At 35.8% G+C, this 27,222-nt stretch overlaps 3 protein-coding genes across 7 annotated transcripts; 2 read left to right on the top strand and 1 right to left on the bottom strand.

The window, feature by feature from the left end:
• The first annotated feature begins 8,103 nt into the window (after nucleotides 1-8,103).
• Nucleotides 8,104-13,607, top strand: LOC111402483 (cleavage and polyadenylation specificity factor subunit CG7185-like). Its single transcript, XM_023030833.1, has 2 exons — nucleotides 8,104-10,728; nucleotides 13,127-13,607. The coding sequence occupies exon 1, from the start codon at nucleotides 8,428-8,430 to the stop codon at nucleotides 10,492-10,494; it is 2,067 nt and encodes a 688-aa protein (XP_022886601.1). The 5' UTR covers nucleotides 8,104-8,427; the 3' UTR covers nucleotides 10,495-10,728; nucleotides 13,127-13,607.
• Nucleotides 13,608-15,997: 2,390 nt separating this feature from the next.
• Nucleotides 15,998-17,358, top strand: LOC111402484 (nuclear transcription factor Y subunit B-3-like). Its single transcript, XM_023030834.1, has one exon. It carries the CDS (start codon nucleotides 16,539-16,541, stop codon nucleotides 17,130-17,132), a length of 594 nt encoding a protein of 197 aa, XP_022886602.1. The 5' UTR covers nucleotides 15,998-16,538; the 3' UTR covers nucleotides 17,133-17,358.
• Nucleotides 17,359-19,310: 1,952 nt separating this feature from the next.
• LOC111402482 (DNA ligase 1-like) lies at nucleotides 19,311-26,823 on the bottom strand. Of its 5 annotated transcripts, none has more exons than XM_023030828.1 (12): nucleotides 26,679-26,823; nucleotides 25,472-26,219; nucleotides 25,303-25,336; nucleotides 23,666-23,745; nucleotides 22,979-23,038; nucleotides 22,764-22,874; nucleotides 22,421-22,501; nucleotides 22,255-22,338; nucleotides 20,880-21,330; nucleotides 20,582-20,694; nucleotides 20,096-20,126; nucleotides 19,311-19,829 (listed from the first exon to the last, which is right to left on the bottom strand). In XM_023030828.1, the coding sequence occupies exons 2-12, from the start codon at nucleotides 26,171-26,173 to the stop codon at nucleotides 19,672-19,674; spliced, it is 1,905 nt and encodes a 634-aa protein (XP_022886596.1). In that variant the 5' UTR covers nucleotides 26,174-26,219; nucleotides 26,679-26,823; the 3' UTR covers nucleotides 19,311-19,671. The 5 variants fall into 5 exon arrangements, with proteins under 5 accessions (XP_022886596.1, XP_022886597.1, XP_022886595.1 ...); XM_023030829.1 differs by having other exon boundaries at nucleotides 25,472-26,203; nucleotides 26,679-26,822; XM_023030827.1 differs by having other exon boundaries at nucleotides 25,472-26,224; nucleotides 26,679-26,815.
• Between the last annotated feature and the right edge of the window lie 399 nt (nucleotides 26,824-27,222).

Here is a 27,222-nt window from a genome sequence, read left to right as displayed (position 1 = left end):
GAAAGGCTGATAAAATTTTGTAGTATGGAGGTAAGCAAGCACTTTTGCTCTAACCAAGGCAATTGCCTTGTTCGTATTAATGAGGACCTTCCTTTTATCTCATCCTTATTCAGATTGAAGAAAGAAAGGAATGGAAGATAATGAGGTTACAAAGCTTAGAAAAGGGCTCAAGGTGAAATGCCAACTAAGATCGATACTTGTCATAATCAATCTAATTTGAAATTTCTCGACGGAGAAATCTATGGATCCTGAAGCATATGTATTTCAAGAGTATATCATCACAGTGAAGAATCTTAGATATAGAAAAAGAACAACTTGTTGGCTTTTTTATTAAATAGTGTAACAAGTCGATTGAGAAAAAAGATGAGCTTACTCATCTATAAGGAGTTACTTTAAGCTACAAGACCTAAGTAATAGTCTATTTGGAGGCACAAATTACAAATGGTCGAAATAGAAATAACCGATCAATTTTCCTAACCATTTGTTTGAATATGCAAATAGCTGGTTAAGCTTTTATAGCTCAATTTCACTTGTTATAGTTAAGTAACGTAGGATTTTCTCAATCTACACATTGATTATAATACCTTAACCACTTCATTGAGAAAAAGAAACTATGATGACCTTAAGAGACAAAATCTTAGTAAGTTATTTGGATACAAACTCGTAAGGAAAATTGATCAATGAATCTTTGTGACCATTTGTAATTTGTGCCTCCAAATAGCTCGTTACTTAGATTTTGTGGCTTAAATTGACTCTTTATAGATAAGCAAGCAAATGATCATTAACGTAGCAACCAATTATTTTAATTAAATAAATAAAGGGCTCAATTCAAGTGTGCATTACCAAAATTTGGTACTTGTATAATGTTTCTCGTCTCAAGGTCAAAGCTTGCATCTTGTTCAATTTCTTTGCTCTTCCTTATGTGTAAATTGTGCATTTTAATAGGTGTTTTTGTTGGGTCAAAGAGAAATTATTTGATTTGCAATTTTTACATAAGTGAACATATGAGTACCAACTAATTTTTTGTGACATTTAGGTCTTTATTCTTTCATTTTCATAGCTCTTGAATTTCTATCACCATATTTAGTGTCAAGATACAATCAAGTTTTTAAAAGATACGTGATAAGTCAGCAAGGTCAAATCTCGAACCTTATGTATGTATCCAAAGATTAAACATAATAAAGTTTTTCCCTATTTCTAATATTAAAATAATTATTAATAACGATTTGAAGAGGATTATTATTTTAATTATTTTTGATAAGACCATTAATAATTATTATTTCTATTTTGATTAATTTATTTATCATTTAAGAAATAAAAATAAAAAAATTTATTTATCTTGAAAAAAAAAGGTCGGTACTCATATGTACTTCTGCAGAAGTTGGAGACCTCGACTGCAAATCAAATAAATTTCCCTTTGACCCTACAAAAAGGCCTCTAAATGCATCCAAGGAAGAGAAAAAAAATTGTCTGTGAGGAAAAAATGAAAAAGTTTCCACAGAGAGAGAGAGTCATTACTTATAACGTAGTTGTTTGGTATACATTATTTTATTTATCTAATAATTGAAAAAAAAATCATTTTTACGTCTAGGCTAGTAAGGTTGAGTCTGTTGTTATATTTAATCGGTAGTGTATGGAGTTGAATCAGACTCTCGTATACCATATTTGTGTTTTAGACATCGGATTCACACTTATCGTATTTAATAATTGCTTATAGTATTTGGCAGCTGTTTTGTGTTTTAGACACTGAATTCACGCTTACCGTATTTAGCAATTGCTTATCGTATTTGGTAGCTGCTTACCGTATTTGACAACTGCTCACCGTATATGGCAGTAATCAAATTTGGCAGAGAATTAAATAAAGAATTTTCGCAACTATTTGTTTTCATACAATGACTTTAGATAACATAGAATTTGGTGTTTGTTTTCATATAATTTGCACAAACATAATTTCGAAAAAAAAATTCAGATAAATTTTTTTTTTATTTTATTTTTCGCAAATTATTTAGATACAGACTATTATTTAAATCACTACTTGAATAAGAATGATAAATTATATTATTTGCAGAAATATAAAAGCAGTATAAATTTTAGAAAGCTAAATAAAATTTGAAGGCGTGTAAATCTGCAAATAATTAAAGCACAAATACTCAAACTGGAAGCATATATATTTGGAAATAAACTTTTAACCCCGAGGCCTGTGTAAACATAATTTTCTTAAGACAAATTCGCCCCATCACCGCAGTGCTAGAGGTTTAGTTCGAGCTCCCATCTCACAGGATACAACGGTAACCAGCAGAATTCGAGCACCGTGATTCTACTCCGGCGAATTAGGCGAGTATTCGAACAATATCACCTTACTGGAATGGATACAGGAGGAGACGGAACAAAACAGAACTGAATCTGAGTTTAAACTTTTGAAAATTGCAGACGAAAATTTCAGTGTGTAAACTGCTGAAAATTGAGTGAAATTATATAGACTGAATCTGACCATTAGTTTCTGCATTAACCATTGCAGTTTTTGGAGTTACACTTCGATTTCGACCATTGGAGTTTTAGGAGTTTCAGACGCTCAAAAGTCATTTGGAAAAACCACAAAAAAAAATAAAATTGCAAAACGCGAACAATCCAAACTGGCCAGTTTTTGTTCTGTTCGGTCCGACATTCGTGTGCGCAGGTTTCGCCTGTACCCAAGTTCAATATCCGAAGGCTATTTCTGTCCGTAATTTGCACCCCCTGCGCGCGCACGTGGAGAGAGCCTCTATGCTACAAATGATCACACCATTTCAATGCATAGCCATATATAAAGTGGTTTTGGTTTCTATGTTTTTCCTGTGTGGGACAAGTTAACTATAGTTTTCCCACCAACATAGACCATTTCCAACGGTCCACTTTAAACTCCAATTTCTCATTCACCCGAACTTCATTTTTGGCAAATAAATACATGACTTCGATGTTCTCGCGAAGGGGAACACATATCAACTTTGATATTCCAAATTGGACCAATGGATCCCACCGAAAATTGTGCCAAAAGTGAACCGCTCACTTATTTTTCCAACAGAGTCTTGACATCATTGCCTTCCCCCACGCATTTAAGAACATTAGCCACAAGATTCGTCCACAGTGGGTGAGTCAGTGACCCTTAATGACTAGTAGTAGTAGTCACCTGGATCCCACCCATCTATTAGATACATAAACTGACCAAGATTTCCACTCAAGGTTGGTCCATGAAAAGTCAGTCAAGAACCTGGAGATCCAAAGTCCACGGACCTAATGTCTTTAAACCTTCAGTATGTTCAAAACCAACATTAGTTTCTCCTGCAAGTCTATGTTAATGTGTTGATGATCATGTCGTAAACACAAACAATTGTCGTCAACATACTTTGAAAACTAACGTTTCTCATTTGGTTTCTGGAATTCTTAAACTACAGTCTTGTCATTGTTGCTGATTTTTCAGGTTCTTATCATCTAGCAAACTGAGGGTACAAAATATTCAGTCCATGCACTTTACCATCTGCTCGTACAAATCGGGAGAAGAAAAAGAACGAAAAACTTTCTATGAATTTACGAAATTCTACCAGAATTGAATCACCTTCTGTGTGTATTATCGTGCTTATAGCTTACCAGATACCCCTTTGTCACATTGACCACGACATCACTTTTGGGTACTAAAACAGCTTTCCTCTCGACAACTGCTGTCTCCCACATTGTGGATCCTCGATGGCTTTATCTCTTCATTTTCGAAGTACGGTATCCTTATCTTCCTTAAAGCATTCTGTTGAAACCTGCATATGATGCTATCACGATATCAGTTGAAAATAACAAATGCTACAACAAAATCAATTAGTTCTTAACTAGCGCTTGTCATAAGGCACTGAACCACAAGCACTGGTGCGAGTTCAAGAGACAATGATTCCCCACTCCTCACGTGTAGGCTCGAATTAGGCCTGACATATAAGATTACATACGAAGCGAGACTAGAATCTGGATCGTTGCTGACCGATATTATGTTAAACCACCCCATCTAAAAGCTTATACTTTCAGATAAAAGAACCTATTTATTTAAATTTTAGATTTTAATGCTCTATATAGACTTAACGCTATTTTGAAACAATTACAAACTTTGATATATTTTTACACTTCAGCTGGGAAGAAAGGTTTCAGCTGGCGAAGTTCATTAAACATTGTTGGAGGAATTTTGTGAATAGTGACGCCAAAATAAGTATAATGATGATTTGTAAATCAATGCCGAAAATTGGACAGAGTAACGGTAAAGAAAACACAAACAAGAAGAAGAAGAAAATAGGGACAAAGTCGAGGCAAGAGTTGGACTCTTTGTCCTTAAGTCGAATTTGCCCCGCAACGGTGCCTACGGATTTCGACAATCGACTCCCAAGATACAACAGCTACCCTTGTGTTTGTAGCACTTCAAAACACAAGTACAACGAACCAAATTTAGGCTTTTGTACTCCAAGGATGAAATGAAGGAAAATCAAAATAAATGAAATGATTTTGATTTTGGATAGACGAGAGGATGAGAGATGTTTTGCATATCAAAATTGTGAGGAATAGGACACCCAAAGGGTCCTATTTATAGACCATGAAAGGGTATGGACGAAATGGTTGAGGCCAAACCATGCACCCTTTCCAAACAATGCACCTTTATGAAAAGGTGTCTATTCACTAATGGTTGAGGCCAAACCATGCACCCTTTCCAAACAATACACCTTTATGAAAAGGTGTCTATTCACTGATTTTCGTCCTTTTTCGTAATTTCTCATTCATCCGATATTAGTTTTCGAAATGCCAAATATACCCTTTAATACATGCAGAGAAATCAAAATTCTCTTTCGGAGGCGTTGCCCCCGAGCCCCCACAACCCCCGCAACCTGACCGGGCAGGTCGATCCCCGTTTGTGCGCCTCGAAGCGGGGAAGTGGTAAACAATTTTGCCTAAACGGATTGAGTCGAGCTTTTGAGTATTTGGCCGAAGTTGATACGAAATCACTTTAATCGATTTTCAATTCTCGATTTATTTAACCAATATCCAACAAACATCACATAAAAGTACGATGTACCTTTTTAGATCAAGCGGTTGCTTGTCTACAACTGCTGCCTTCATGTTTACTCTCAGAGAAGAAGACCTAAATAAAGGATGTACAAAAAGTTCACTGACAACCCCAAATTGTGCTCGCTATTAAAAGCAAAAAAATCCAACCCCAAAAATCACAATAATTCATTTTTCTTTAACAATCCCTATTAGTTCTTGTGAGACCATTAAAAAAAATGTTAATTGCAGTCTTTCATTATCGTAGTTACTCCACATGACATGCATGTGACGGTTAGTGATTTAATGTATAATATAATAAAAAAACTACCACATTAATATGTCAAATCAGTAACTGCCACATGTATTTTATGTAGGATGACTGCAGTAGTGAGTAGTTACAAATAGCATTACTTAAAAAAGAGTAATATTATTTACAGACGCTCACTACCATATTCTTTTTTTTTTTCAATCATACATTATTCAATAAAATAATATCATATGTAAACTCAAAACTTTTTACTTTTTTAACCAACACATTTTCAAAAAATTTATTATTTCAAAATATATTTTTCTCAAAACTTCATTAAAATGAAGCCAAAAAAAATACCGCGTTTTTCTCATTCGTTTCCACATGTATCCAATTAAGAGGGGAATAACATATATGCAGAGTAAGTCATGAACTTACCTCGATAGATTCAACAAAAGGAAATGAAGCTTTCTTCCCATGCACACTTTCTACCCTGAGATTCCAATTTAAATATTTTTCATCTGCAAGAGAAAACTGAGAGAAGCGCCATTAGTACATGTGATGAGTGCTCTACTCTCATAATATTTATGTCACTTAATTCATTATTTTTTTTTTATCCTTGAGAGTGTTTTATAACGTTTTAATGTGTATTTTAATATTGTGATATAGGTTCATGAAATTGAAGAAAATATTCAAAAGTTGGCAAAATTGGAGAGAATGAACCAAATTGTAAAAGATCCAAAGTTTGGAAATTAAAATGCAATTAATCAAAAGTTGTGTCGAACTTCGCAATGAAGATCCGAGAGTGTTAAGAGTCAATTGGACGAAAAAAGATGTCAAAGGGATCAAATTTAGTCAAAATATGATCACAAATCAATTTTCAACCGGAAAGTTATGCTAAGGAGTTTTTGTCTCATGTTGGGACCCACTTTTCCATAACAAACGATCGAATTGGAGAATGATGTCTGAAGTAAACTTGTAGCTTTTTGAGTTAGCTTTTTAAAAAGTTTTGAATCACCTCAATCGAACATTGGACGAGAAAATTATGATAAAATTACTGAAAGATGCGTAGTCTGGGTTTTTACCCAAACCGAGCGCTCCGTACTGAAAACTAGCAGAATTCTCAGCGCTGAGGCACGGCTATGCAGGAAAAGGATTTTTTTTTTTTGGACTCTTTTTTTAGCCAATTCAACCTTAATTCGTCCAAAAACTTCAAGATACTATAAATACCATTCAAAAGACCTATTTTCTCTAACAATTGAAGGTGGTAAGATTGAAGACAATTCAATACACAATTCATCAAGGGTAAGAAGGCTAACATCAATGAATCAAGCAAGAAGGCATGAAGAACATTAAGGGGAATTCCAATAAAAAGTTTCAAAAGAGTTTTTCTTTCCTTTCATCTTTATGTTATTCATCAACATGTTTAGATTTAATTCTTTCATCATAAACTAAAAATTTAATCTAGGGGTTTGATTGTAACCAAAACTTAAGGATATGGATTAATTAATTTTAGTTATTTCTATTTGATTATCCACATATGTTTATTTGTGTTATGATTTTAATACTTTTGATTAATTGGCCACTAATTGAATGAGTAAATGCTAGTCAATTTCGGCACTCGAGAAAGGGGAATTTAGGCATGATCATAAGATTAACACAATATAGATTTTATAAGTTTCAAGAGAAAGTATAAGATCTATGATGCTTACTCCACAAAAGAACCAGAATTTTGATAAATTCTTGATTTTAATTTGGAATAGAGATATTGGAATTAAATTCTAAGCTCTAGAGAGGGGATAGAAGTACATTTGGGTTGTTGCTTATAAACATAGAAAATTAATTAGAGATAACTAAACTTTTGAAAATCATATTTAATGGTGAGATGAAATCACAACCCTAGACTTTCTCATCTTGATTATTCTTATAACTTGCATTTATTTGTTGAATTTGTCACCACATTCATCACGTTAATTTAGTTTACAACCATTGATTCCAAATTTCATTCATCTAGATAAAGTGAAAGCTACATAATTATAGTACTTGGTGGAAATTGAATTACAATCCATGTGGGTTCGACACTCTTAACTCTTTTACTTTATTATAAAACTTGACACTATACACTTGCGATATAAATCACATTATAGAAAATGCGTGGCAACTTGTACAAGTATAATATTGTGAACTCGAATGCGGTATGAAGATAGGATTAAAGTAGGTGTACACACTTGGTATCCACGGTGAAAATCAATGTCTCAAAAAATATCACCTCATAAGAATGTCAAACTTACTTTAAAATATAGTGTACATGTAACTTGTTTGTTGTATATATATGAGGAAATAAGAAAGAAATTTAAACTATATTTGGCTCATGTGTTCTACACTGTTTATAAATACGATAGTCATTTTTATTCACAAAATTCAAAAATTTCACGAGTATTATCTATTTATTCATCACTCATTTCTATTATTTTATAATTTGAACGGTTTATAATCTTTTAATTAAAGATGTCGTAAGTGGTTTTTTTTTTTTTTTGAAGGGTAAGAAAATCATAGAGCATGTTTGGTTGGAATTTTAATCCAATTAGCATCAATTTTTTGGCCTTTATTTCACTATTATAACTATCATTTTTGAATTCTTTTCTCACAAGTAGAATCACTTTATTTCTAACGATCAAAAAATCAATTAACAAAATTCCTACCAAATAAGTACATAAATCCACAGTTCACGATCACACGCATCACTAATAGAATAATATATTTTCAAAAAATCATTATTCAAACCATTGTTTTTCGTAAATAGTCTCTATCAAGCACAGGCTTCACACTGGTCTGCTGGGCTCGCCCCTATTCAAATTCTTCTTGAGGGTAAATGCAGGCACCTAAGCTGAAATGGTTAAAAGTGGCTCACCATACACTGTTCTGGGATAGGGTTTCTTCTCGCTCAACACGCCTAATCAAAGAGGGCAAGTTTTGCGGTAAGATCTCTTAAAACCGATCTAGAAATTTCTTTGCTTTCCTCGATTATTTATGAAGACTTTGAGATTGTTCCGCGGACCCACTTTCAAATAGAAATAAATTTGCCAAAATAGGAAAAACCCTAGGCTTAATTCTAGGCTTTCAGCGGAGAAATGGATGAAAATGAAGCTGGCGAGCAGTTTCATCGGAACGAAGCCATCTCCGCTGTAGCTGACGAGGGTTTCCTTGGCGAAGAGGAAGATGACTACGAAGATCTGTATAATGATGTCAATATTGGTGAGAACTTCCTCCAGTCGATCAGAAAGAACGAGGATAATCTAGGTCAGGGAAATGAGCAATTATCGGAGAACAAAGCCGAGCCGGTTCCTCCTCTGCGTCAAGCACCACAGCCGGTAGTGAGGAGTGCGGGTGGGGCTATACAAGACGAGGGAGAGTCGGCAAGGGTTCCTGTTGGAGTAGAGGCTCATCAGAATATAGGGTTTAGGGGAAATGACATCAGTAATGAGATTGGGGCTGGTAGAGGTTTCGGAGTGACGGCTAGAAATGAATCCGGGATGCCATGTGTTGGGGGGCTCAGGGTTGAGCTAAAGCAGTCATCCAATAAACCAGCCGAGTTCGTAGAGCAGACTGTGAATAACAGTGCTCAAAATAATCCACCAATGGTTCAGCATCAGCAGCCACGTGCTGCTAATATCGGAGCTGCAGCAAGCCCAGCAAATGTTGGAATTGTGGCGAATGTGACAGGGACCGGAGGTTACATGCCTGGAAGTGGTGTTGGCAGCATGACAGGTGGTGGTGGTGGAGGAACAATTCTTTTTGTTGGTGATTTGCATTGGTGGACAACTGATGCTGAGCTGGAGGAAGAGCTAAGCAAGTATGGGCCAGTAAAGGAGGTAAAGTTTTTTGATGAGAAAGCTAGTGGGAAGTCAAAAGGTTACTGTCAGGTGGAATTTTTTAACCCTGATAGTGCCACTGCCTGTAAAGAAGGAATGAATGGGCATTTGTTTAATGGACGGCCATGTGTAGTTGCATATGCTTCGCCCTATAGTATTAAGAAAATGGGTGAAGCTCAGTTGAATAGAAACCAAAATGCAGCCCAGCCAGCGGTTAATCAACCGCGAAGGGGGCCTGGAGATGTGCCTGGTAAACATGGCGGAGGTGGCAACATGGCTATGAGTGGGAACTATCAAGGCGGTGGTGATGGTCACAGAGGTTTTGGGAGAGGGAGTTGGGGTAGAGGTAATGGTCAAGGAGGTATGGGAAATAGGGGGCCTGTGGGTCCAATGAGGAACAGGGGTGGTGGAATAGGTGGTCGTGGTTTAATGGGAAACGGTAATGGATTTGCGCAGGGGATTGGTGCAACTCCTTCATTATTACATCCTCAAACAATGATGGGTCAGGGATTCGATCCTGCTTTTGGAGCCCCCATGGGGCGAATGGGTAGTTATGGAGGATTTCCTGGTGCGCCTACCCCACCCTTTTCAGGAATGTTATCTTCATTTGGACCTGTTGGAAATGTTGGTTTGCCTGGTGTTGCTCCCCACGTGAATCCAGCATTTTTTGGGAGAGGGATGCCCATGAATAGCATGGGCATGATGCATGCTCCTGGATTTGATGGGCCTAATATGGGCACGTGGTCAGATCCTAACATGGGTGGATGGACAGGTGGGGAGCATGGTGGGAGAGCAGGAGAGTCTAGTTATGGAGAAGAAGCTGCATCTGACCATCAGTATGGAGAAGGAAGTCATGATAAAGGGCCTTGGACAAATGCTACGAAAGAGAAGGACAGAGGTTCAGAAAGGGATAGGTCTGGCTCTTCAGACAGGAGGTATCGAGATGATAGAGAACCAGGCCATGACAGAGATATGCCTCGAGAAAAAGATACGGGGCATGATCATGAGTGGTCAGAAAGGAGGCATCGCGATGGCAGTGTTGGTGGACGAGACAGGGAGAGGGACCGGGACCGAGATCCTGGTCATTCCCGAGGCCGCGAGCGTGATCGTGGGAGGGAACGTGACCATGATCGCCATCGGGATGACAGAGTTGGATATGCTGATCATCATAGGTACAGGGACCGTGAGCCTGAATACGATGACGAATGGGACAGGGTAAGATCATCCAGGACTCACGGAAAATCAAGACAATCACATGAGGACGAGCATAGGTCAAGATCAAGGGATGCTGAATATGGGAAGAGGCGACGCCTAACCTCTGAGTAATTAGGTGTTCACTGCATCTCTCAGTATTGTAGTTCAGAAAGAAACTGATTAGTCACTAGGTAAACTTTGGTAGACCATGATCATTCAGAATCTTTTACTAGCTGCTTTGTTGGATGCCTGGCTTAGGTTGACAGTGAACAGTCATGCTCTTCAACAACTTCCGTGGTTCCTATGTTGTGAAATCTTTGTTGGCTCCTTCTGAAGGATTATGGTTTTTATCAGCACATGAATCAAGTGAGTTGTTTCATTCCACGCATCTGTTTTATGTCTTACATACAATAATTTTAACTCTTTGGCAGTAAACTTCGGTTTTGCACGTATGCCTTGATTAAATAGGAAGATATTCTATTTTTATTACTACTGTGAGAAAGCCATAGCCTTGCATAATCAAACATAGATGTCTACCTTTAAAAACAGAAATGATGGATTTGTTTCTGTCCTTATTTGATATTGTAATTTTAATAGACCCTTCCCTCACCCTACTCCGGAAAAATAGACATGAAAACCAAATCCCACTGTATGGCCAAAAACAAAAATGTGACCTATCCATATGAACTTTATTTTTAAAGTTCAATATCTTGCAAAATGTGATGTTTTGCACATGATGTTGGAGCCTTACCGCTAGAAAATCTGTTCATCATTACTGTCCTTCCTCTTTGGCCATTTCTGTAATTTGGTGAATGCACATCATTAGCATTTATGTAATTGGTTGCTTATAGTTTGAAGTCTATAAAGTCTTGACAATTCTTATCCAATTAAAGGCTTGTGTACCAGTTTGGAAATTTTTGCGCTGCACTAATTAAAATTTTGTTGTATAACTTCTGTCCTTGTAAAGTAAATCATGTTGGAAATATCCTGTGTTCTTTCTACTCTTAGTGTAGCATGTATATTCATTTCTTTCTTCAGAAATCATGTGTTAAACGGGGAGGAAATTGCATTTTAGCCTGAGCATAGTACAAATGCAACTAATCCCCTATGGAGCTTACTCAAAAATTGGGAGGTATCCTTTTGTATATTATTAGCTGCCCATGATTATTTATTCTATCATTGGTGTTGATCTGTCATGGTTACTGAGATAGGTGTAGTGGTTTGATTGTGTGCTATATATATTTAGTAATTTTATTGGCTGTGCACTTTCGTGCATCTTCTAATTCTCTTGTTAAGTTGAACGCATGTTACTCACACACAGAACTTTAGAAGACGAATATCTGTTCACCATTGAGACACCTTAAAAGTGGATGACTCATAAAATGATATGTAGTTGATAGGATTAAGTGAAATCTCTCTCCTCTTTTATTTGCACTCCAGAAGCTCATAAAAAGCATACAATACATAGAGCCCGTTTGGTACGGATTAAAATCTTATTTTAATCTAAGTCAACGTTAAACAATCAATATTAACCACATCTTTCAAGGATCCCACAACTTTTCAACTACACATTTCAAAAACTTATATCACAATCTACTAAAAAATTTAATTTTAATCCCTGTCAAACACCCTTACATTTCAGTCCATAGGTGTCCCCTCCTCCAGTGCAAAGGCCTTGAGAGCAGCATGTTTGGTTGGACTAGTATTAGGAAGGGAAGTGAAAGTGAACCACATATAGTTTGTCTGGTAAGTAATAGAAGAGGGAGTGACAGAGAAGTGGAGCTTCCAAATTGAAGTGATTGGACTAAATAATACTAAGCCCCTATTTGGTTTAGCTAAAGGTCTGATTTTTAATAGATTTTGATAAAAGTAGATGAAATATGTGGTTGAAAAGTTGAAAAAAAGTTGTGGATCCTATGAAATGTGTGGTTGAAAATGAGCTGAGGAAAAATGAGTTTTAGAAATTGGGGGCCAAACAAAGGCTAAATTAACCTCAATTAGTATATATAGTTGGAAACCAGGGTATGACAGAAGGTTAAATAAAAATGTTAAACTCGTCCTCAATTTCTCTTCTCCTTCCCTTCCGTTCCCCTACGCCAACTCTTTTCTTTCAACAAACAAGGCAGTGGAATAATACACCAGTAAAAGTGTGTTTGAGCATGGTGTAGCTGGAAGAAGGTATGAAAATACAAAGGACAAGTTACTGGCAAATTACTTCCTTACTTTTCACTTGTGGAGTATACATCTCCATTCCTTTCCCCTCTCTCTTGGCATCCTCTTTCATTGAACCGAAGATACCCAAGGGAAAGGATAAGATCTGGCTTCAGTTTAAACTAGGATGGAATGACATGATTTCAAAATTAACAATGTGTGGTGTAACTGAAGCACAATTTCTTCTCTTAATGCCACTTAATTTCAGCGGGATTTTCATTTGGGAATCTTTTGTTTATTATTCCTTCGCCCCACCACCAGGAAAAAGGCAAAAGCTATTGAGAAGATTTACATAATATGAAGTACGCTACTTTTAGAACCACTATATTTCAAGGGAGAAGTGGTAATTTGTTACTACTTTACATTTAGCCTTTTTTTGTCAAAATTAATATATCATTATAAATGGTCTAACTTTATTTTCAACCACAATTAATATCCTTTTATTCACCACTCATTTCTATCTTTTAATAGATTATAAACAGTTTATAAATTCTGTCCAAACGTGGCTTAATTGAGTTATTGACATTTATCACTTTTTTCTTTCAATTTTTAGATGGAAGGATACGATTCTGAAGCTGTTCTGGAAGTCTGTATGAATGGCAAAGCTCTAGTCTGGAAGATGATATGACATGGTGAAACCTCTTAGCCAAGATTGCATTGTTAGTTGAACCTTTTATTTGAGTATTCGAACACTTCATTTACCTTTTATCATAATGTCACTTGAACAATATGATGTTGTGGATGATAATCATGACTTGAAGTACTTTAGTGTTGAGATCAGGAGGATAATTTACAATGTTGCTATTTGAATGGATTAGGAATGAAGATGCGGGATGTTTAGTATGTACCGCCTTTTCTGTTTGACTTTTTTTTGTAATTTTACCTCCTCCTTTTGTTAGGCTTACTGTGTTAAACATGCCAATTTATGTGATGATTATGTAATTTGCTAACTATACAATAACGTGGTTAATTTAACCCACGAATTGTATGTCTAAATCTCATGTATATATTTCAAACAGATCAATCTTTTTTCAGTAATTTACCAGGGGATAACGTTCATTTTGCATCATGTGCTTTGTACTTGTATGTAGTCATCACCTGAAAAGTCGAATGGACTCGTTTGGCTAATATCATGAAAGTTTTTTTATAATTTAGAAGAGCTTTTAGAGGAAGTTGTCCAATGTAATTTCTTCTAAACACTTAAGAAGTCCTTTCAAATATTTGTTTCCTAACAAAAATTAAGGTAGCTTCTTTTAAAAGTTTTTCTGTAGGAAGTAAAAGTCATGTCAAACGAGCCAATAGTGGTGTTGAAATTGGCTAGCCTAGGTTACTCTCGACCTGCTTTTTCTGGCTTCTCAATATGGGAAAATTTGCACATTTACCCACTTTTTTCAAAAAGTTGAAATATCCCTATTTAATCTGACTAATTATTATTCTACTTAAAAAGGTGGATAAAGTCACTTTGAAAGAATAATTTGATAAAAAGCTTGATATAATTGTATGCGGCAGTAAATAATTGGATGAAAAAGTTGATTGTGTTTTAAATTGTTCAATGATGAAATGTGACGTAATAATAATATTATGTCAAACTTGATGTTAGTGTGACCTGATTGTAAAAGGGTATTTGAACGAGTCATCTTAAAAAATCTGTCAATGGTGAGTAAAAAAATGACTGAGAATCCATCATATACAAGGTAGAAGATACACAGTCGTCAACAAAGGAGCGCTTATGTCCAGTACGTTACTCCCCGTCTTTTATTTGGCTGGACTGGGCTCGCTCATCCAATTGACAATTCTAGTTCCAGTATGTGCCAAAATTGGGAATTTTATTATAACCAGTTGTTGGACCAGCTATATAGTACACAGTAAAACGAAAATGAGAACAAGAAACTTTACCTTTCATCCAAATTATGATTATGTCTCCATTATATATATTTCCTCAGTTTGACTTGTGAATAATCTCTGATGAAGAAAATGCTGATACTATTCTGCATGACTTTGAAACAACAAGGCTTTCTACGTGTAGACGACTCGCTCTATTGATTTTATCGCATAATCAAAATTTTGTTAGTGGGCTGAGTCAGACACTCTTCTTTCATATCGTTTTAAAAGTGAATGGTATTTCGATGTATTCATCATACTTATAAGTTGTAACAAAAAGATAAGAACATGCGTCATTCATTTTGAAGAAAGTGATTTAAATATAGCTAATCAAATAAAAGACTATTTCTTTAGACTTTTGAAAAAAATTATTTTCGTATATTCAAAAACATCAATTATCCCTTAAAGGAAAAGATAAAGAAAGGAATATCTAATTTTTTACAAAAGAATTTATTCTTTAACTAAAAAAACCATCAACTCAACTTTTAAGTTTCTTATAGACTAAGAATGTTACAAGAATAAAAAAAAAAAAAGAAAAAATCACTTTTGAATAAGAACTTTACAAGAAGGGGGAAAAAACTACTTTTGAATAAGAACTTTACAACAGTTAAATCACTTTCACTCTCATTAAAAGAAAAAGAAAGTTTCTATGAAAGTGAGACAGTATTACGGTTGCTAAGTCGGTTGGCCATATTACCATATTACATTTGTATATTAATCATTTGACTTGCCTTGCCTATGGCTATATATTTTTCTTTATTTTACAAATTTAGACCTCGTTTTTTTCTCATTATGTGCCTATTAAAATGAAAAATATGATCGTTATCCATCACATCAAACCACTATATTTGACTTTTTATGTCTTGTGTGGGATTCATAACGACTATATTTTTCATTCTCATTTTTACATTAATGTGTACCAAACTGGAGGACTGATAGGTGATGCTTCATCAATATTCTATTAATAATATGTTAAAAAAAATTTAAAATCTAAGAGATGTGTCAATACGAGAAAACGCTAGAACAAATTATATTTCGTGATTCATGTTACAAGGTTAGAGAAGATTTATGCTGATTGTCAACCTATCGAATTTTGGATCTACCATATTATAGAAACGTAAGTGGAGTTAAAACAAGCAAATACTAGGCGAAAAAAGTAATTAAACAAATTATCTATTAAATATGGAAATTCCATTTTGTAAAAATTATAAGCAAAAAATAATTATTAATTTAAAAAATCATTTAATTGATGCCAACTAGCGATTTGCACTACTCGCCATAGTATTACTCTAAAAAATTAAAAGAAAAATGAAAATTAGGGTTGACGAAAGAAATGAAGAGCGGCCCACGTAAGCAATGATGCCAATTCCCATTGGGTAAATAGAAATCCATTAACAGCCACACACGTACCAGATGTGAAATCAATGGTGCAGATTACTCCACTCACGATCGATCGTGAGATGGGAAACTCGTCCTATTGTTATCGACAAACCAGCGGTTCAGTTGCGTCCACGTGTACTCTAAGATCTCATTATTGAAGCATTTGATCCAACGGACCTCGCATTCTCTCCACGCCGAATTCCTCTTCACTCTCCCTCTCTAAAAAAGTTCTCTGTGGAATTACGTTATTTTCGAATTAGCCGGAGAAATTTGCTTCTGAATTTTCATTTTTCGTAGATTATTTTAAGTATTTCCACCGATTTTACTTCTGAATTTCGTAACGATTTGTGTAGTTTATATCTGTGAAGTTTTTGTTTTATATTTTTTCTGTTAGGAATGAAAGAGTTTATGATTGAATATGTAAACCAAAGTTTTTGAGCTTCATCCGCTTTTTTTATATTTTATTTTGGTCCAAATTTTTTGATATTTTTCCAATATCTGTGGAATTTAACATCCTTTCTGGTATCAAACCCTGTGAATGATCAATATAAACCTTACGATTGTGAGTTCAAAGCAGCTTTGGTATCTAGGCAGCTCATTTATACCAAGATTCTGAGAATCCTACCTAAAATTGCTGTTTTACAGTAGTAGAAACTCTTCAGCGCCTCAATTTTCACTATCGTGTGAGTTCTTGGAAGAAAGAAATGGCGGATTCTGATAATGAATCGGGAGGAAACAGAGACCACAACTCGCATAACAATGAGACCTCCCCAAGAGAGCAAGACAGGCTTCTCCCAATCGCCAACGTGAGCAGAATCATGAAAAAAGCACTACCCGCGAACGCAAAGATATCGAAAGATGCAAAAGAAACGGTGCAAGAGTGCGTATCCGAGTTCATCAGCTTCATCACCGGAGAGGCGTCCGATAAGTGCCAGAGGGAGAAAAGGAAGACAATCAACGGCGATGACTTACTTTGGGCGATGACCACTTTAGGATTCGAGGAATACGTCGAGCCGTTGAAGATTTACTTGCAGAGGTTTCGTGATATGGAGGGGGAGAAGAGTGCAATGGCTGGAAGAGGGGAGAAGGAAGGCGGCGGCGGTGGGGGAAATGGCAGTGTGGTAAATATGGGGACTTCTGGGGGTGGCTATGAGGGGATGTATGGAATGATGGGGCATCAGATGCAGCAGGGACAAGTTTACGGGTACAATCAGATGGGTGGCAGTGGTTCCGGAAAAGTTGGGTCGGGTTACCATATCGGATCCGGGTCTTCAACTGCCAGTGGAAGACCAAGGTAATTTGATTTGCTTCTGTTGTATTGATTTCTCTTGATAATGATGTGACATAGTAGTATATGTTGAAATATGAAATATATTTCATGTTTATATATGTGTATCTCTGAGTTTGGTTTTGACATGAAGTAGATGTTCTTGGCTGTTTTTCTATTGATTTTTGTTACTTGGGATTATAGTTTCTTAGTTTTGGGCATAAAAGAATTATGAAAATTGAGTCGCAACTTGTACCTCAGATCTTGTACATGATCAAACAGTCGACTAAGCACTTGTTTGATTTTCATTAAATTACATTACATTACATTCTATTTTTCTCTCTGCTATTTTCAACCACACAATCTTCCATAAAATAATATTACACGTAAATCGAAAAATTTTCTTTCTTTTTCAACCACTCATTTTTCAAAAAACACTATTCTATACATTAAATTTTCCCCGTAATGGGGGCCAAACAGGGTTTAAGAACTGTTACAACATATCAGACTAGTGTAATTACAGTTCATGGATATTGAGGTTCAAAGTGATTGAAGTTAGTATATCGAGTATGGTTGTTAAAATGCTTTCTTTTTGAAATTAGTGCTTGGTGACACATCATATGATTTTTAAATTGAATTTTGGAATTTTTATTTTAATAGTATTTCGGGTATGTAATAATAGTTCTCGTTATGCTGCGACTTCTTGGGAGTCGAAGTAGGATTGACACGCCTCTTGAGCTTACCATTTAACCCCCGCCCCCGCCCCCCCACTTGATGGCTTAGGTTGCTTGCATATTTCAAACGAACCACTAATGGAAGAATTTAAAGTAGAATTGGTGATATTTTGTGCATTGCTTGGTTAATGGAAGGAATAGAATCGTCAAGAATTAAACTACTTGTACAAAGTGAATCACCTTGTACAAGTTATAGATGCTATGATGGCAACATTGCATTGGTTCCAATCCAATGGCAGAATATCGTGTATACAGAAAATTATCGTAGCAAAGTTCAATGGTCAATAATAATGAAGTATGGTGGCGGGCGCGCTTTAAAATTGTGATATGGAGTGATTGCAAAGAGACAAGGGCCGGGCCACCTCCTGACCTACTGCAATTGACAAGACCGTAGCCCTCTTGGTCCAAGATTTTGGCAGACTTGCAAAGACTTCTTCTGCCTTTTTATTTTTATACAGCTTGTTAGGGATACTTTTGAAAGCCGCTGTCGACTATGCTTCTTGTATATAAAAATAGCACATAAAAAATTACATAAAATGATATATTGAATAAAAAAATTAATTGTATTTTAAATTGACAAATAATAAAATGACATGTGACATTATGTAACCTATAAAATTTGATATATATGTAGTAAGTTTTTTTTTGAAAAAAATTATGTTAACTCTAGAGGTTGTTGGGGAGAAATTTTTTCAAGTGAAAAATAGATTTTTTTCGAAAAATCTTATTAAAAAGCAGATAAAATATTGAAAAATAAAAAAATGAGGGTTAGAAGGTGGCCTGGTCTAATCTTAGGTCCACCGAAGATTAGTAGGTTGTAACACGTTAAAAAGTTGGTTTGTCTTTATTCAAGAGTAAATTAATTTAGTAATGAGTGCTCCACTTAAGCTTTTCACAGTTAATCCACTACTTAAGTAAGAAGTAAGAACACTTCTTTTCGGATTTTATATCGAACATCTTATCCGATTAAAATCAACACTTTATATCGCGTTGAATTATTAGTAAATTACAGTCAAATTTTGTAATTTTCTTCTCCTTCCTTCTCTTCTTTCAATTACGATCTATTGTTTCTTTTACCTTGATTATCGTCCCTGACAGGTTACGCACTAGAGAAAAGCTGGTTGTACAAAAAAAATAATACGTAGGAACCTTACAGATACTCACATAGGATCACCCCATGTGAATTAAAATATTACAAAAAATAATCTATCCACACCTGCATTTGTGTATCTTGTATGGGCTATGTGCAAAAATTTTCTGTACATGTCTTGGCTGTACGTACAATAATGCAGTGACGAAAGACGAGTTGACTTCATTACCATAAATTTATTTACTGATTGGAACTACGTGTAATTCAATGAAATCGCAAAATTTCCATTAAGAAACCAAAATTTCCAAGACAGATCGATTACAAATGCTTTTTGCCTTGAGATCATATTAACTATTGAGGGTGAGAGAGAGTTGATGTTCCAAGCTATTTAAAATCAACACAAAACCATATACATGTATTTGGAGACAAAATTCTACAGTCAGTGCCGATAACCCATTCAAGGTGATAATTGTACATAGCAAGCTACAGTGTGCAGCATTTATAGTTCGATGAATTTCTATGGAACAAGAAGCTTCCAGTTAATAACACTAACAACAAATTACAGCTGCCTTAACTCGGAGATGCGGTTATAGAGCTACAGACTACAGCGGCAAGATAAACACAAATTATAGCTGGCTTAACTTGGAGGTGTGGTTATATAACTACAGTGGCAAGATCAACATAAATTATGACGATGGAGCTACAGACATGATAGGCTTCATCTTTCGAGTTTTCTTCTTAGGTCATCAGGCATGTACACCTCGGCCAGATGATTGTTCAACATTCTTCTCAGCATCACCTTCATCCTCTTCGTCTTGTTCTTCGGCTAGTTTTGTCAGCTCAGCCTGAATCATGAGCTTTATTGATGATTTTCTTGGCGTCAGGTCCACATTGAATCGCTTGGCTGAAACAGTAAGGAGTCTCAGAATTTCAACCAGTATGAAATACTAAGAAAAAACAAGAAACTTTTAGATTCTATTGCCGCTGTAACTGAAAAAGGGACAATTGCACACATGTCAAATTGGTGCCATAATCACTAAAAAGAATCTAACATCCTATAATCTTTGTCTACGCCAACCCCATCCTAGAAAAAAAGACAATGAAAAGGTGCAGGGGATTCTTACCTGTTGTATGGCTTAAAGATTGTAAAATTAAATATTGAAAGCTTACCTAGTTGCTTTAGAATATCAGTGAAGGTGGCCTGCAAAAAAAAAAGGTACATAGGGTATCTGAGAAGCAGAACAAAAAGAAACGGTAACTAAAAGTTCACTTGAATAACACAAATAAATGTCATGCCAAACAAGTTGGTCCTGTATTTCACCTCTTAACTCGATTGCAGAGAAAAGCATATAATATAAGTTTGGAGATTAGAAGTCCACAATTCTTTTAGATGATTTCTCGGGAAACAACTGCTTATAAGTTCTCAGAAAGACAGCCAGTACCAAGCAACATTTGAGGAAGCAAAACAACAGCATAGTTTCCCACATGTGAAGGTTTCAGGTTTAGAATGTGGTGGTGAGGTCCAAATCAGTATAAGAAGTTCAAAAGACAATCTTATCTTCGGTTCTCTCTTCTCCCACATAAACACTGAAGAGAGAAGGATATTTTGAAATCAAAAACCATTTGACAATGGAACAGAGAACTTCATATCCTCACCGTATTGAAGTCCACCTCCGAGAGAATCTCACATATTGAATTTTTAAGTTCATCGTCACTTGGGATTACTTTGTCCTCCTTGAACTTGCCTTTACTCTTCGCAACCTTCTTCCCTTCATTGGACAGAAACAAGAAAGCTTTAGAAAATGGATTCTCATGAAAAGGCCCTCACAGAAGGTCCGAGCCATAAAGCGGGCGGTTCAGGATGTTCAGATTTAGGGATTGTAAATGATTAAACTATCAAGATTCTCTTGCAACCATATAGTCCAATCAAAGAAAAATAAACCACAATTCTCACCAGTTGTCTCCTTTGACGCAGATTTCTTTAGAGTTGATGACTTCTTAACTGCTTCATTATTCTTCTTACCCGAAGAATTCTTTGCACTTGTATCATTATTGGATTTTGAGCGACTTGATGGTGATTTTGCAGGTGCCTTTTTAGGCAGAGTAGCCTTCTTAGAGATTGTAACTTTCTTAGTTTTGGCTTTTTCAGCAAATCCCTTCTTTGCTGGAGACTTTGTTTTACCTTGCTTTAAATTTCCTTTGTCCTCATCGGACTTGTCTTCGGATGCGCTTTCCTTCTCACTTTCTCCTTGATCAGACATCTCATTTTCAGATCGTTCAGTAACACCATTAACAGTTTCCTCTTCATGTGTTTCATCTTTCTGTTCTTCTGTTTCGTCATCAGATTCAGGCATGCTCTTTTTCTCCCCACCTTTTTCAGATGCACTCTCAGTTCTCTTTTGACTCTGAAAATACACCAGAAATAAAGATTAATATCTGAAGTCCAATACATCTTCCACGATGTTAGTAACTGTGATTTCTTTGATTGACCACTGAGATTACATTTACGAAGAATATATAGTCAATGATAAGCAAGCGTGCTTTCATTTTTTATTTGTATTCATATCTAAAGCGAGAAAGATTACAAAGGGCGAAGTTATAATAAACAAAAGCCAAATTATAAAGTGAGAGTTCCGAACATCAAATGGAACCCCAGATAGCCTCCATGATTTGTGCTAGCTTCTATCCATATAAAACAGAGGATTCATTTGGCATCATTTCCTCTCTAATTTTATTTTACTATATTTCAGAGTTCGGGGCAGACCCTGAATCCCAATTATGTTGACTTTATTCTCCCTGTAAACATGTAAATGGAAATGTCCGCATGCTGTATTCCAAACCATGTTCTACAAAGTAAAGAGGAGAATTTAGAAGCATAGTTTGCCAGAATCAAACAGCACCCTATTCATCTTAAATTGAATAGCTTATCTGACTTTTGTGGTTGACTAGACATTTTCGTGTTGCATAATTTGTTATCAATTTATATGCTTATAGACCACATCCCACTGTCATTGCAAGTTCTACCTCGCACATATTACAGTTTTAACAAAATAGTGCAAATGCTTCAAGTTTGCAACTCACCCCATGCAACGGGACACACTACATTCAATATCTACATATACACACGCTAAAGTGCCATAATAGGAGTCAGTCAAGAACCGGGTAAAATTCGAACTAACTTATTTTCTTATATGATTGAACTAACAACACCCACAGTACAAATCTACAGACAGTGATGTATAAAGATTATAATGCCAGAATTTGATAATTTACTCCAACCTTATCGTTCTAAAATTTGTCCAATCTACAATTAACAAGAAAGGGAATACCTTGGCAGAACCTTTTGAAGATGCATTCCCAGATGCTGATATGCTGCTTTTACTGAACCTCTTGCGCTTTTTTTCCTTGTCCGACTGGTTGGCATACATGAGATTTGTAAATATAAAAAAGCCAAGCGAAAAGGAAAAAAAAGAAAGATTGGACTTTGTGTTGAACCTGTTCATTTTCAGCAAGCAAGTCAGTGGTTGTTGCACGAGGATCCATCAAAAAATCTATCAACTTCACGATCATGTCTTCCTGGATGCATGATGAATGACATTGAATTTTAATCTTGTAGTCAGAGAAATGAAGGAGAGGAATGGTACATCCCATAAATATTATAAAATGGCAGCGGTACCATACTGTTAAAAATTTATCTACAACACAAATGCACTAGTGTATCTAAGAATAAAAAGGCACATATGAAGAAATGTGCAATGAGAGGAGGTGCTATGCAAAGAAGTAAGAAAGCAAATGTATAATTTCCAGGTTAATGTGAAGCAGAGAGATCTCTGCATACCTTCTTTGTAGTAGACTTGGAAATTGATATATCGAGAACATCACAGACTTCCACCAATTTTTCTTTGACACACTTGTCAAGTTTTTCTTTTAGTTTCCTCATTTGCTTTTCCTAAGACACGCATGTTGAAAATGCTGAGCTATGCCTATGTTTCAAAGAAGTTATAAATAGATATTGTACAATCACTAGATAACTAAACATAATCTCTTCTTTACCTCATCATCATGCCACACAAATCCAGAAAATCTAGATATGTTGTTCTTGATATCAGCTGCCTGCATAATTAGACAGAAGTATAAGCATGAGTCAAATATCGGAAGTTATCAACAAGAGCATGAAATGGACCCAACTACAGCATATCAACATTTTATAGCTGCCAGAAAAGCACATTAGGAGCACCAAATTTACTTTAAATACCAAAGTAAATTGGCAGGAAGTGGCAAAAGGTTGGTGAATATTGTTGCTAACATCATTTGCTTAAGCAAAACTCAGGATTATATAACTCAACTTCAATGTCAACATCAAACAAAAATAATAGAAAATAACAATTAAAAAAGAAAATGGTCCAAAAATTAAGTACTTAGGGAGCCAAATGTTTGCAAGTAAAACTAATTGTGACTTATTTGCTTTGGTAATAGTACCATAATATTCAAAACGCATTAAGGTATCAGAAGACACGATATGCTTAACAACTTTAAACCATAAAGTTTTTCAGATGCACGACATGACACACCAGAGATATTTTCTTAAAATTTAAGGAAAATGAAAATTCCAGCCATTTTCAACGTGAATTGATTATCAAACTGACGAGAACACTGCATTGTGGACAAAGAAAAACGATTCTAGACCCAAATGAAACATAAAGGAACACCAGAATATTAACTATGAACTCAAAGCATTACTTTTCCCCTCCGTCCAAAAAGAATAGTATGCAGCAACTTGGAAGTGTCATCACTCTTCCTTCTTGACAATTTGTATGCCACTGAAACACAAATGTGGTTCAGAAAACAATAGAATGTTTGTACAGCCATGTAACTGAAATCATTGAAAAATTGATTTACAATAAAATAAATGAAGATTTAGTACAAATGGAACAGAAGAAACATAATACTCAAAATTAAAACAAATCAAGCACAGGAGTTAACTTTGATTACAGATGAGACTAGGGTGGGGGGAAGATATTCTCACCGTGTTTCGAAGAGTCATCCCAACAAGGGCATAATTTTATTTGAGCAAATTTATCAAAGAATATCCTGGTCACAACTTTTGCTGTTACAAAGGTGGCTCTCAATAGATTGATAGCCAGTGACCAGAAAGCCCCATGATTTTAATATACTGCATGAGGGAAAGCATGGAGAGAAGTAATAGAACCTGCTGTTCTGGTCCTCATGGACTCAATTTAAACAAGAAGACTTGTTCCCTTGGTATACAAGGCCCAATCCACCACATAGAAAAAGTGAAATGCCGCTTCTTGCCTAAGTTTTTAGAGTATTGCTTAATATGTTGACAGTTAGTAGAACCCCATAAGGTACGTATATATGTCATGCTATTGGCGGCATTTTTTTGTTGTTGGCTCAGTATATTAGCCCCCAAACTCACCCTCAATACCTGCCAAACCTCAAAGTTAGAAGAGGAAGTAAAATTTGAAAGAGAATTAAATAAACCTTGCCCACCCAAGCTGGCATTCAAATCCATTATCACATCCCAATACTATTTTTCTCACATTTTAAAGGCCTGCCTTCCTCTATATAGTGTATACTCATCTTAGCTGACTCTAGACAAAAACAAGCAACAAATAATCAATACTCATTGGACCTGTCCATTTTTCAGCGAGCTTGGATAATTTATCCAGAACCCCATGAACCATATATGAGGTTGTCTATTAAGAGGAAATGACTAGCACAAATGCAATAGAGAGTTCCCCAATTTTTTTAAAACAAGATTTATTGACTATCTTCGATGAGTAGCTGCATTCATCTGTCCATAAAGTAGCTCATTGATTTGATGAGCTAGAAACGCATAGGAAGTAGGATTATAAAAGATTAATCCCAAATATCAGTGTGTATAATTAGATAAAGAAAAGCTACTCTAAAAGGCCATGAAATCTGACACAACACACAGGACGGAGAAACATAAGTTTTGGTTGATTAATGTGCTATTTGGTAGTAATTTAGTATTTCTGAAGGGGTCTGTGAACTCTCTTCTACTCTGATTGGCGATTTGGTCAAATTATCTCTACATTATGATCTGCACCAGAATTCAAGGAAAAAATGCACGAAGCCAGCAAGGTGCATCAAGCATCAAAATAAATCTTAACAGTCGTTCAACTTCTATTTTACCCCATAAACAGTCTTAGATAATCCCAAAAACTTAAATTCACTCATTATACAGGTTTACTAAGAAGTGTAATTAAGAAGTGGTGTGGTGACGCCATGACAAAATCATATTAATGGAACTCTTGACAAATTGCAACATGAAAAAGTAAGCTGATCACATGTTTGGATGAAGTGGAGGCATCAAAATACTTTAAAAAGTGTACCATTAGGAATATCTTTCAGTGCAGTTCCACGACCCTGCAAACGAACACTGGTACGTCACAAAGTAAATCTTCAGAGATAAAGTCAATGAACTTCATGAATGTATTGCAGCATTATATTTAATCCACTTAATGAGTGAAAATAAGACAGGAAAAAATTCAGAAAGCACACCTTTTCAATTCGGAATTCCTTAGCAGTATCTTTCTCAACAATGGCGACCAACCTTTCTACAGATTTCCGTTCACGTACAGGACGTTGAATAGCAAAAGCTGTAGGGCTTATAGGCTCTTTTTTCTCTATAGGGGTTTTAGGCTCTTTCGGTTTTTTCTCAGTTGAGGTTTTCAGATCCTTCTCTTTCTTCTCTTCAGCTTCATTCACCTTATTTTTTACTTTTTTTGCAGCACTACTTTTTGTTCTAGGCCGCTTCTTCGAGCCTTTTTTCTCTTTATATTCTTCCAGTTTTTCTTCCCCTTTTGCTCCACCAGCGCCCTCTTCAACCTTATCATCTGTCTCCTCCTTGCGGATATCCCCAGAGTCATCTTCCATTGCCTTGTTCTTGGTTGCTTCCTTCCCCATATCTGCTGAGGTTCCAAGCTCTTCCTCTCCTGTATCTTCATTTCCTTCTTCTTTGGTTCCCCCTGCTAAATTTTCCTCCTCCACTTCTTTTTCTTCAGTTCCCTTGCTTTCCTTGATCTCTTCTTTGTCTGCATCCATTTTTTGCACCTCAAGTTTCCCATCATCCTTTTTATCTTCAACTACTTCTGTCACTCCATTTTGCTGCTCATTCTTCTCCGTCACAGCCTCAATCTTTTCCACCCCCTCATCATTCACATTTGCTGCCTCAGGCTTCTCAGACACCTCTCCTTCACCCATTGACCTCCCAGTTCGGAACTTCAACAAAACCTTCCCTTGTGATAAACTAAACTGCGTTAATCAATAAAGAAAGAAACAGAATAATATTGAAAATTTAATTGGCAAACCAGAATACTAAATCAATAAATTGTAGAAGAATAAAAGGAAAAACTACCGAATATAAACCTATGCATAAATTTACTCCTACGTGGGCAAGTAAGTGTTTGTGTGTTTGTGTGTGTGTGTGTGTGTGTGAATTACATGTATCTAAACTGAATTCTAGGACACGGAGTCGTGGAGAGAACTACAAGCCCAAACAAGGCCAACAGTATCTCACCGCAGTCATTACCTAAAACCAAAAGATTTTCCTCAACTCAAGCAGCAGTAAAAACATAAAAAATTCTGAAAATTCGCAGAACCCTAACCTCCAAAGACAAATTTTCACCCTCAAATTTACAAAAAAGAAACAGAAATACACACAACTAAGCATCAGAAATTCACAATTCCAGTGAAACGAGAAACTCACACAAATTTAAGCAAAGTTTCCAGTTCCAGATACTGGAGCTCCAAATCGAAACACAGCTCACTCTGTCTTCATGTCAACGTTTCACACTTCGAACCAAAATCTCACTTTCTCTCTCGGGTGGGATTTTATTGTGCGGACTTCAAACCCGGATTCCAAATCGAGTTTAATGGCGTGTCGCGCGGGGGGTGAGCGTACGGAGACACGTGGCGCAATTCCGAAACGTGAACTCAATTGACGGCTGAAGTGCTGTTTTTGGATGGGCGCCATGACTCAACGGTTGTGATTACATATTCTTTTAGAACGTTCTTTCCCTGACTAGGACGATTGGCTTTGACTTTCGTTGAATTACGATTAACCTCCATTTTGTACTCCATTTTACCACAATTATAAATCATTCAAACGTCATTTTTAGGCCCAGTCTGACCAACATTATTGAAGAAAACTAATATTTTAAATAATAATTTTTAGGAGAATATATGATTAAAAAATAAAAAAAATTTAAATTTAAAAATAAAATATTTTATTGTGTGAATGTCTGATTAAA

Source organism: Olea europaea, chromosome 10 (assembly GCF_002742605.1).
Source record: "Olea europaea var. sylvestris chromosome 10, O_europaea_v1, whole genome shotgun sequence".
NCBI classification, from domain to species: domain Eukaryota; kingdom Viridiplantae; phylum Streptophyta; class Magnoliopsida; order Lamiales; family Oleaceae; genus Olea; species Olea europaea.
The sequence above is the reverse complement of the archived record's forward strand: the minus strand, read 5'-3'. Positions and strand labels throughout refer to the sequence as shown.

Bases quoted from the DNA above. Each gene is read 5' to 3' on its own strand.
- LOC111402483 (XM_023030833.1), top strand. From the start codon at position 8,428: ATGGATGAAAATGAAGCTGGCGAGCAGTTTCATCGGAACGAAGCCATC.
- LOC111402484 (XM_023030834.1), top strand. From the start codon at position 16,539: ATGGCGGATTCTGATAATGAATCGGGAGGAAACAGAGACCACAACTCG.
- LOC111402482 (XM_023030828.1), bottom strand. From the start codon at position 26,173: ATGGGTGAAGGAGAGGTGTCTGAGAAGCCTGAGGCAGCAAATGTGAAT. The intron at 22,502-22,763 runs GTATGCAGAGAT...TCATGCATCCAG, and splicing joins CCAAGTCTACTACAAAGAAG to GAAGACATGATCGTGAAGTT. The intron at 19,830-20,095 runs GTAAGCTTTCAA...TTACTGTTTCAG, and splicing joins TGATATTCTAAAGCAACTAG to CCAAGCGATTCAATGTGGAC.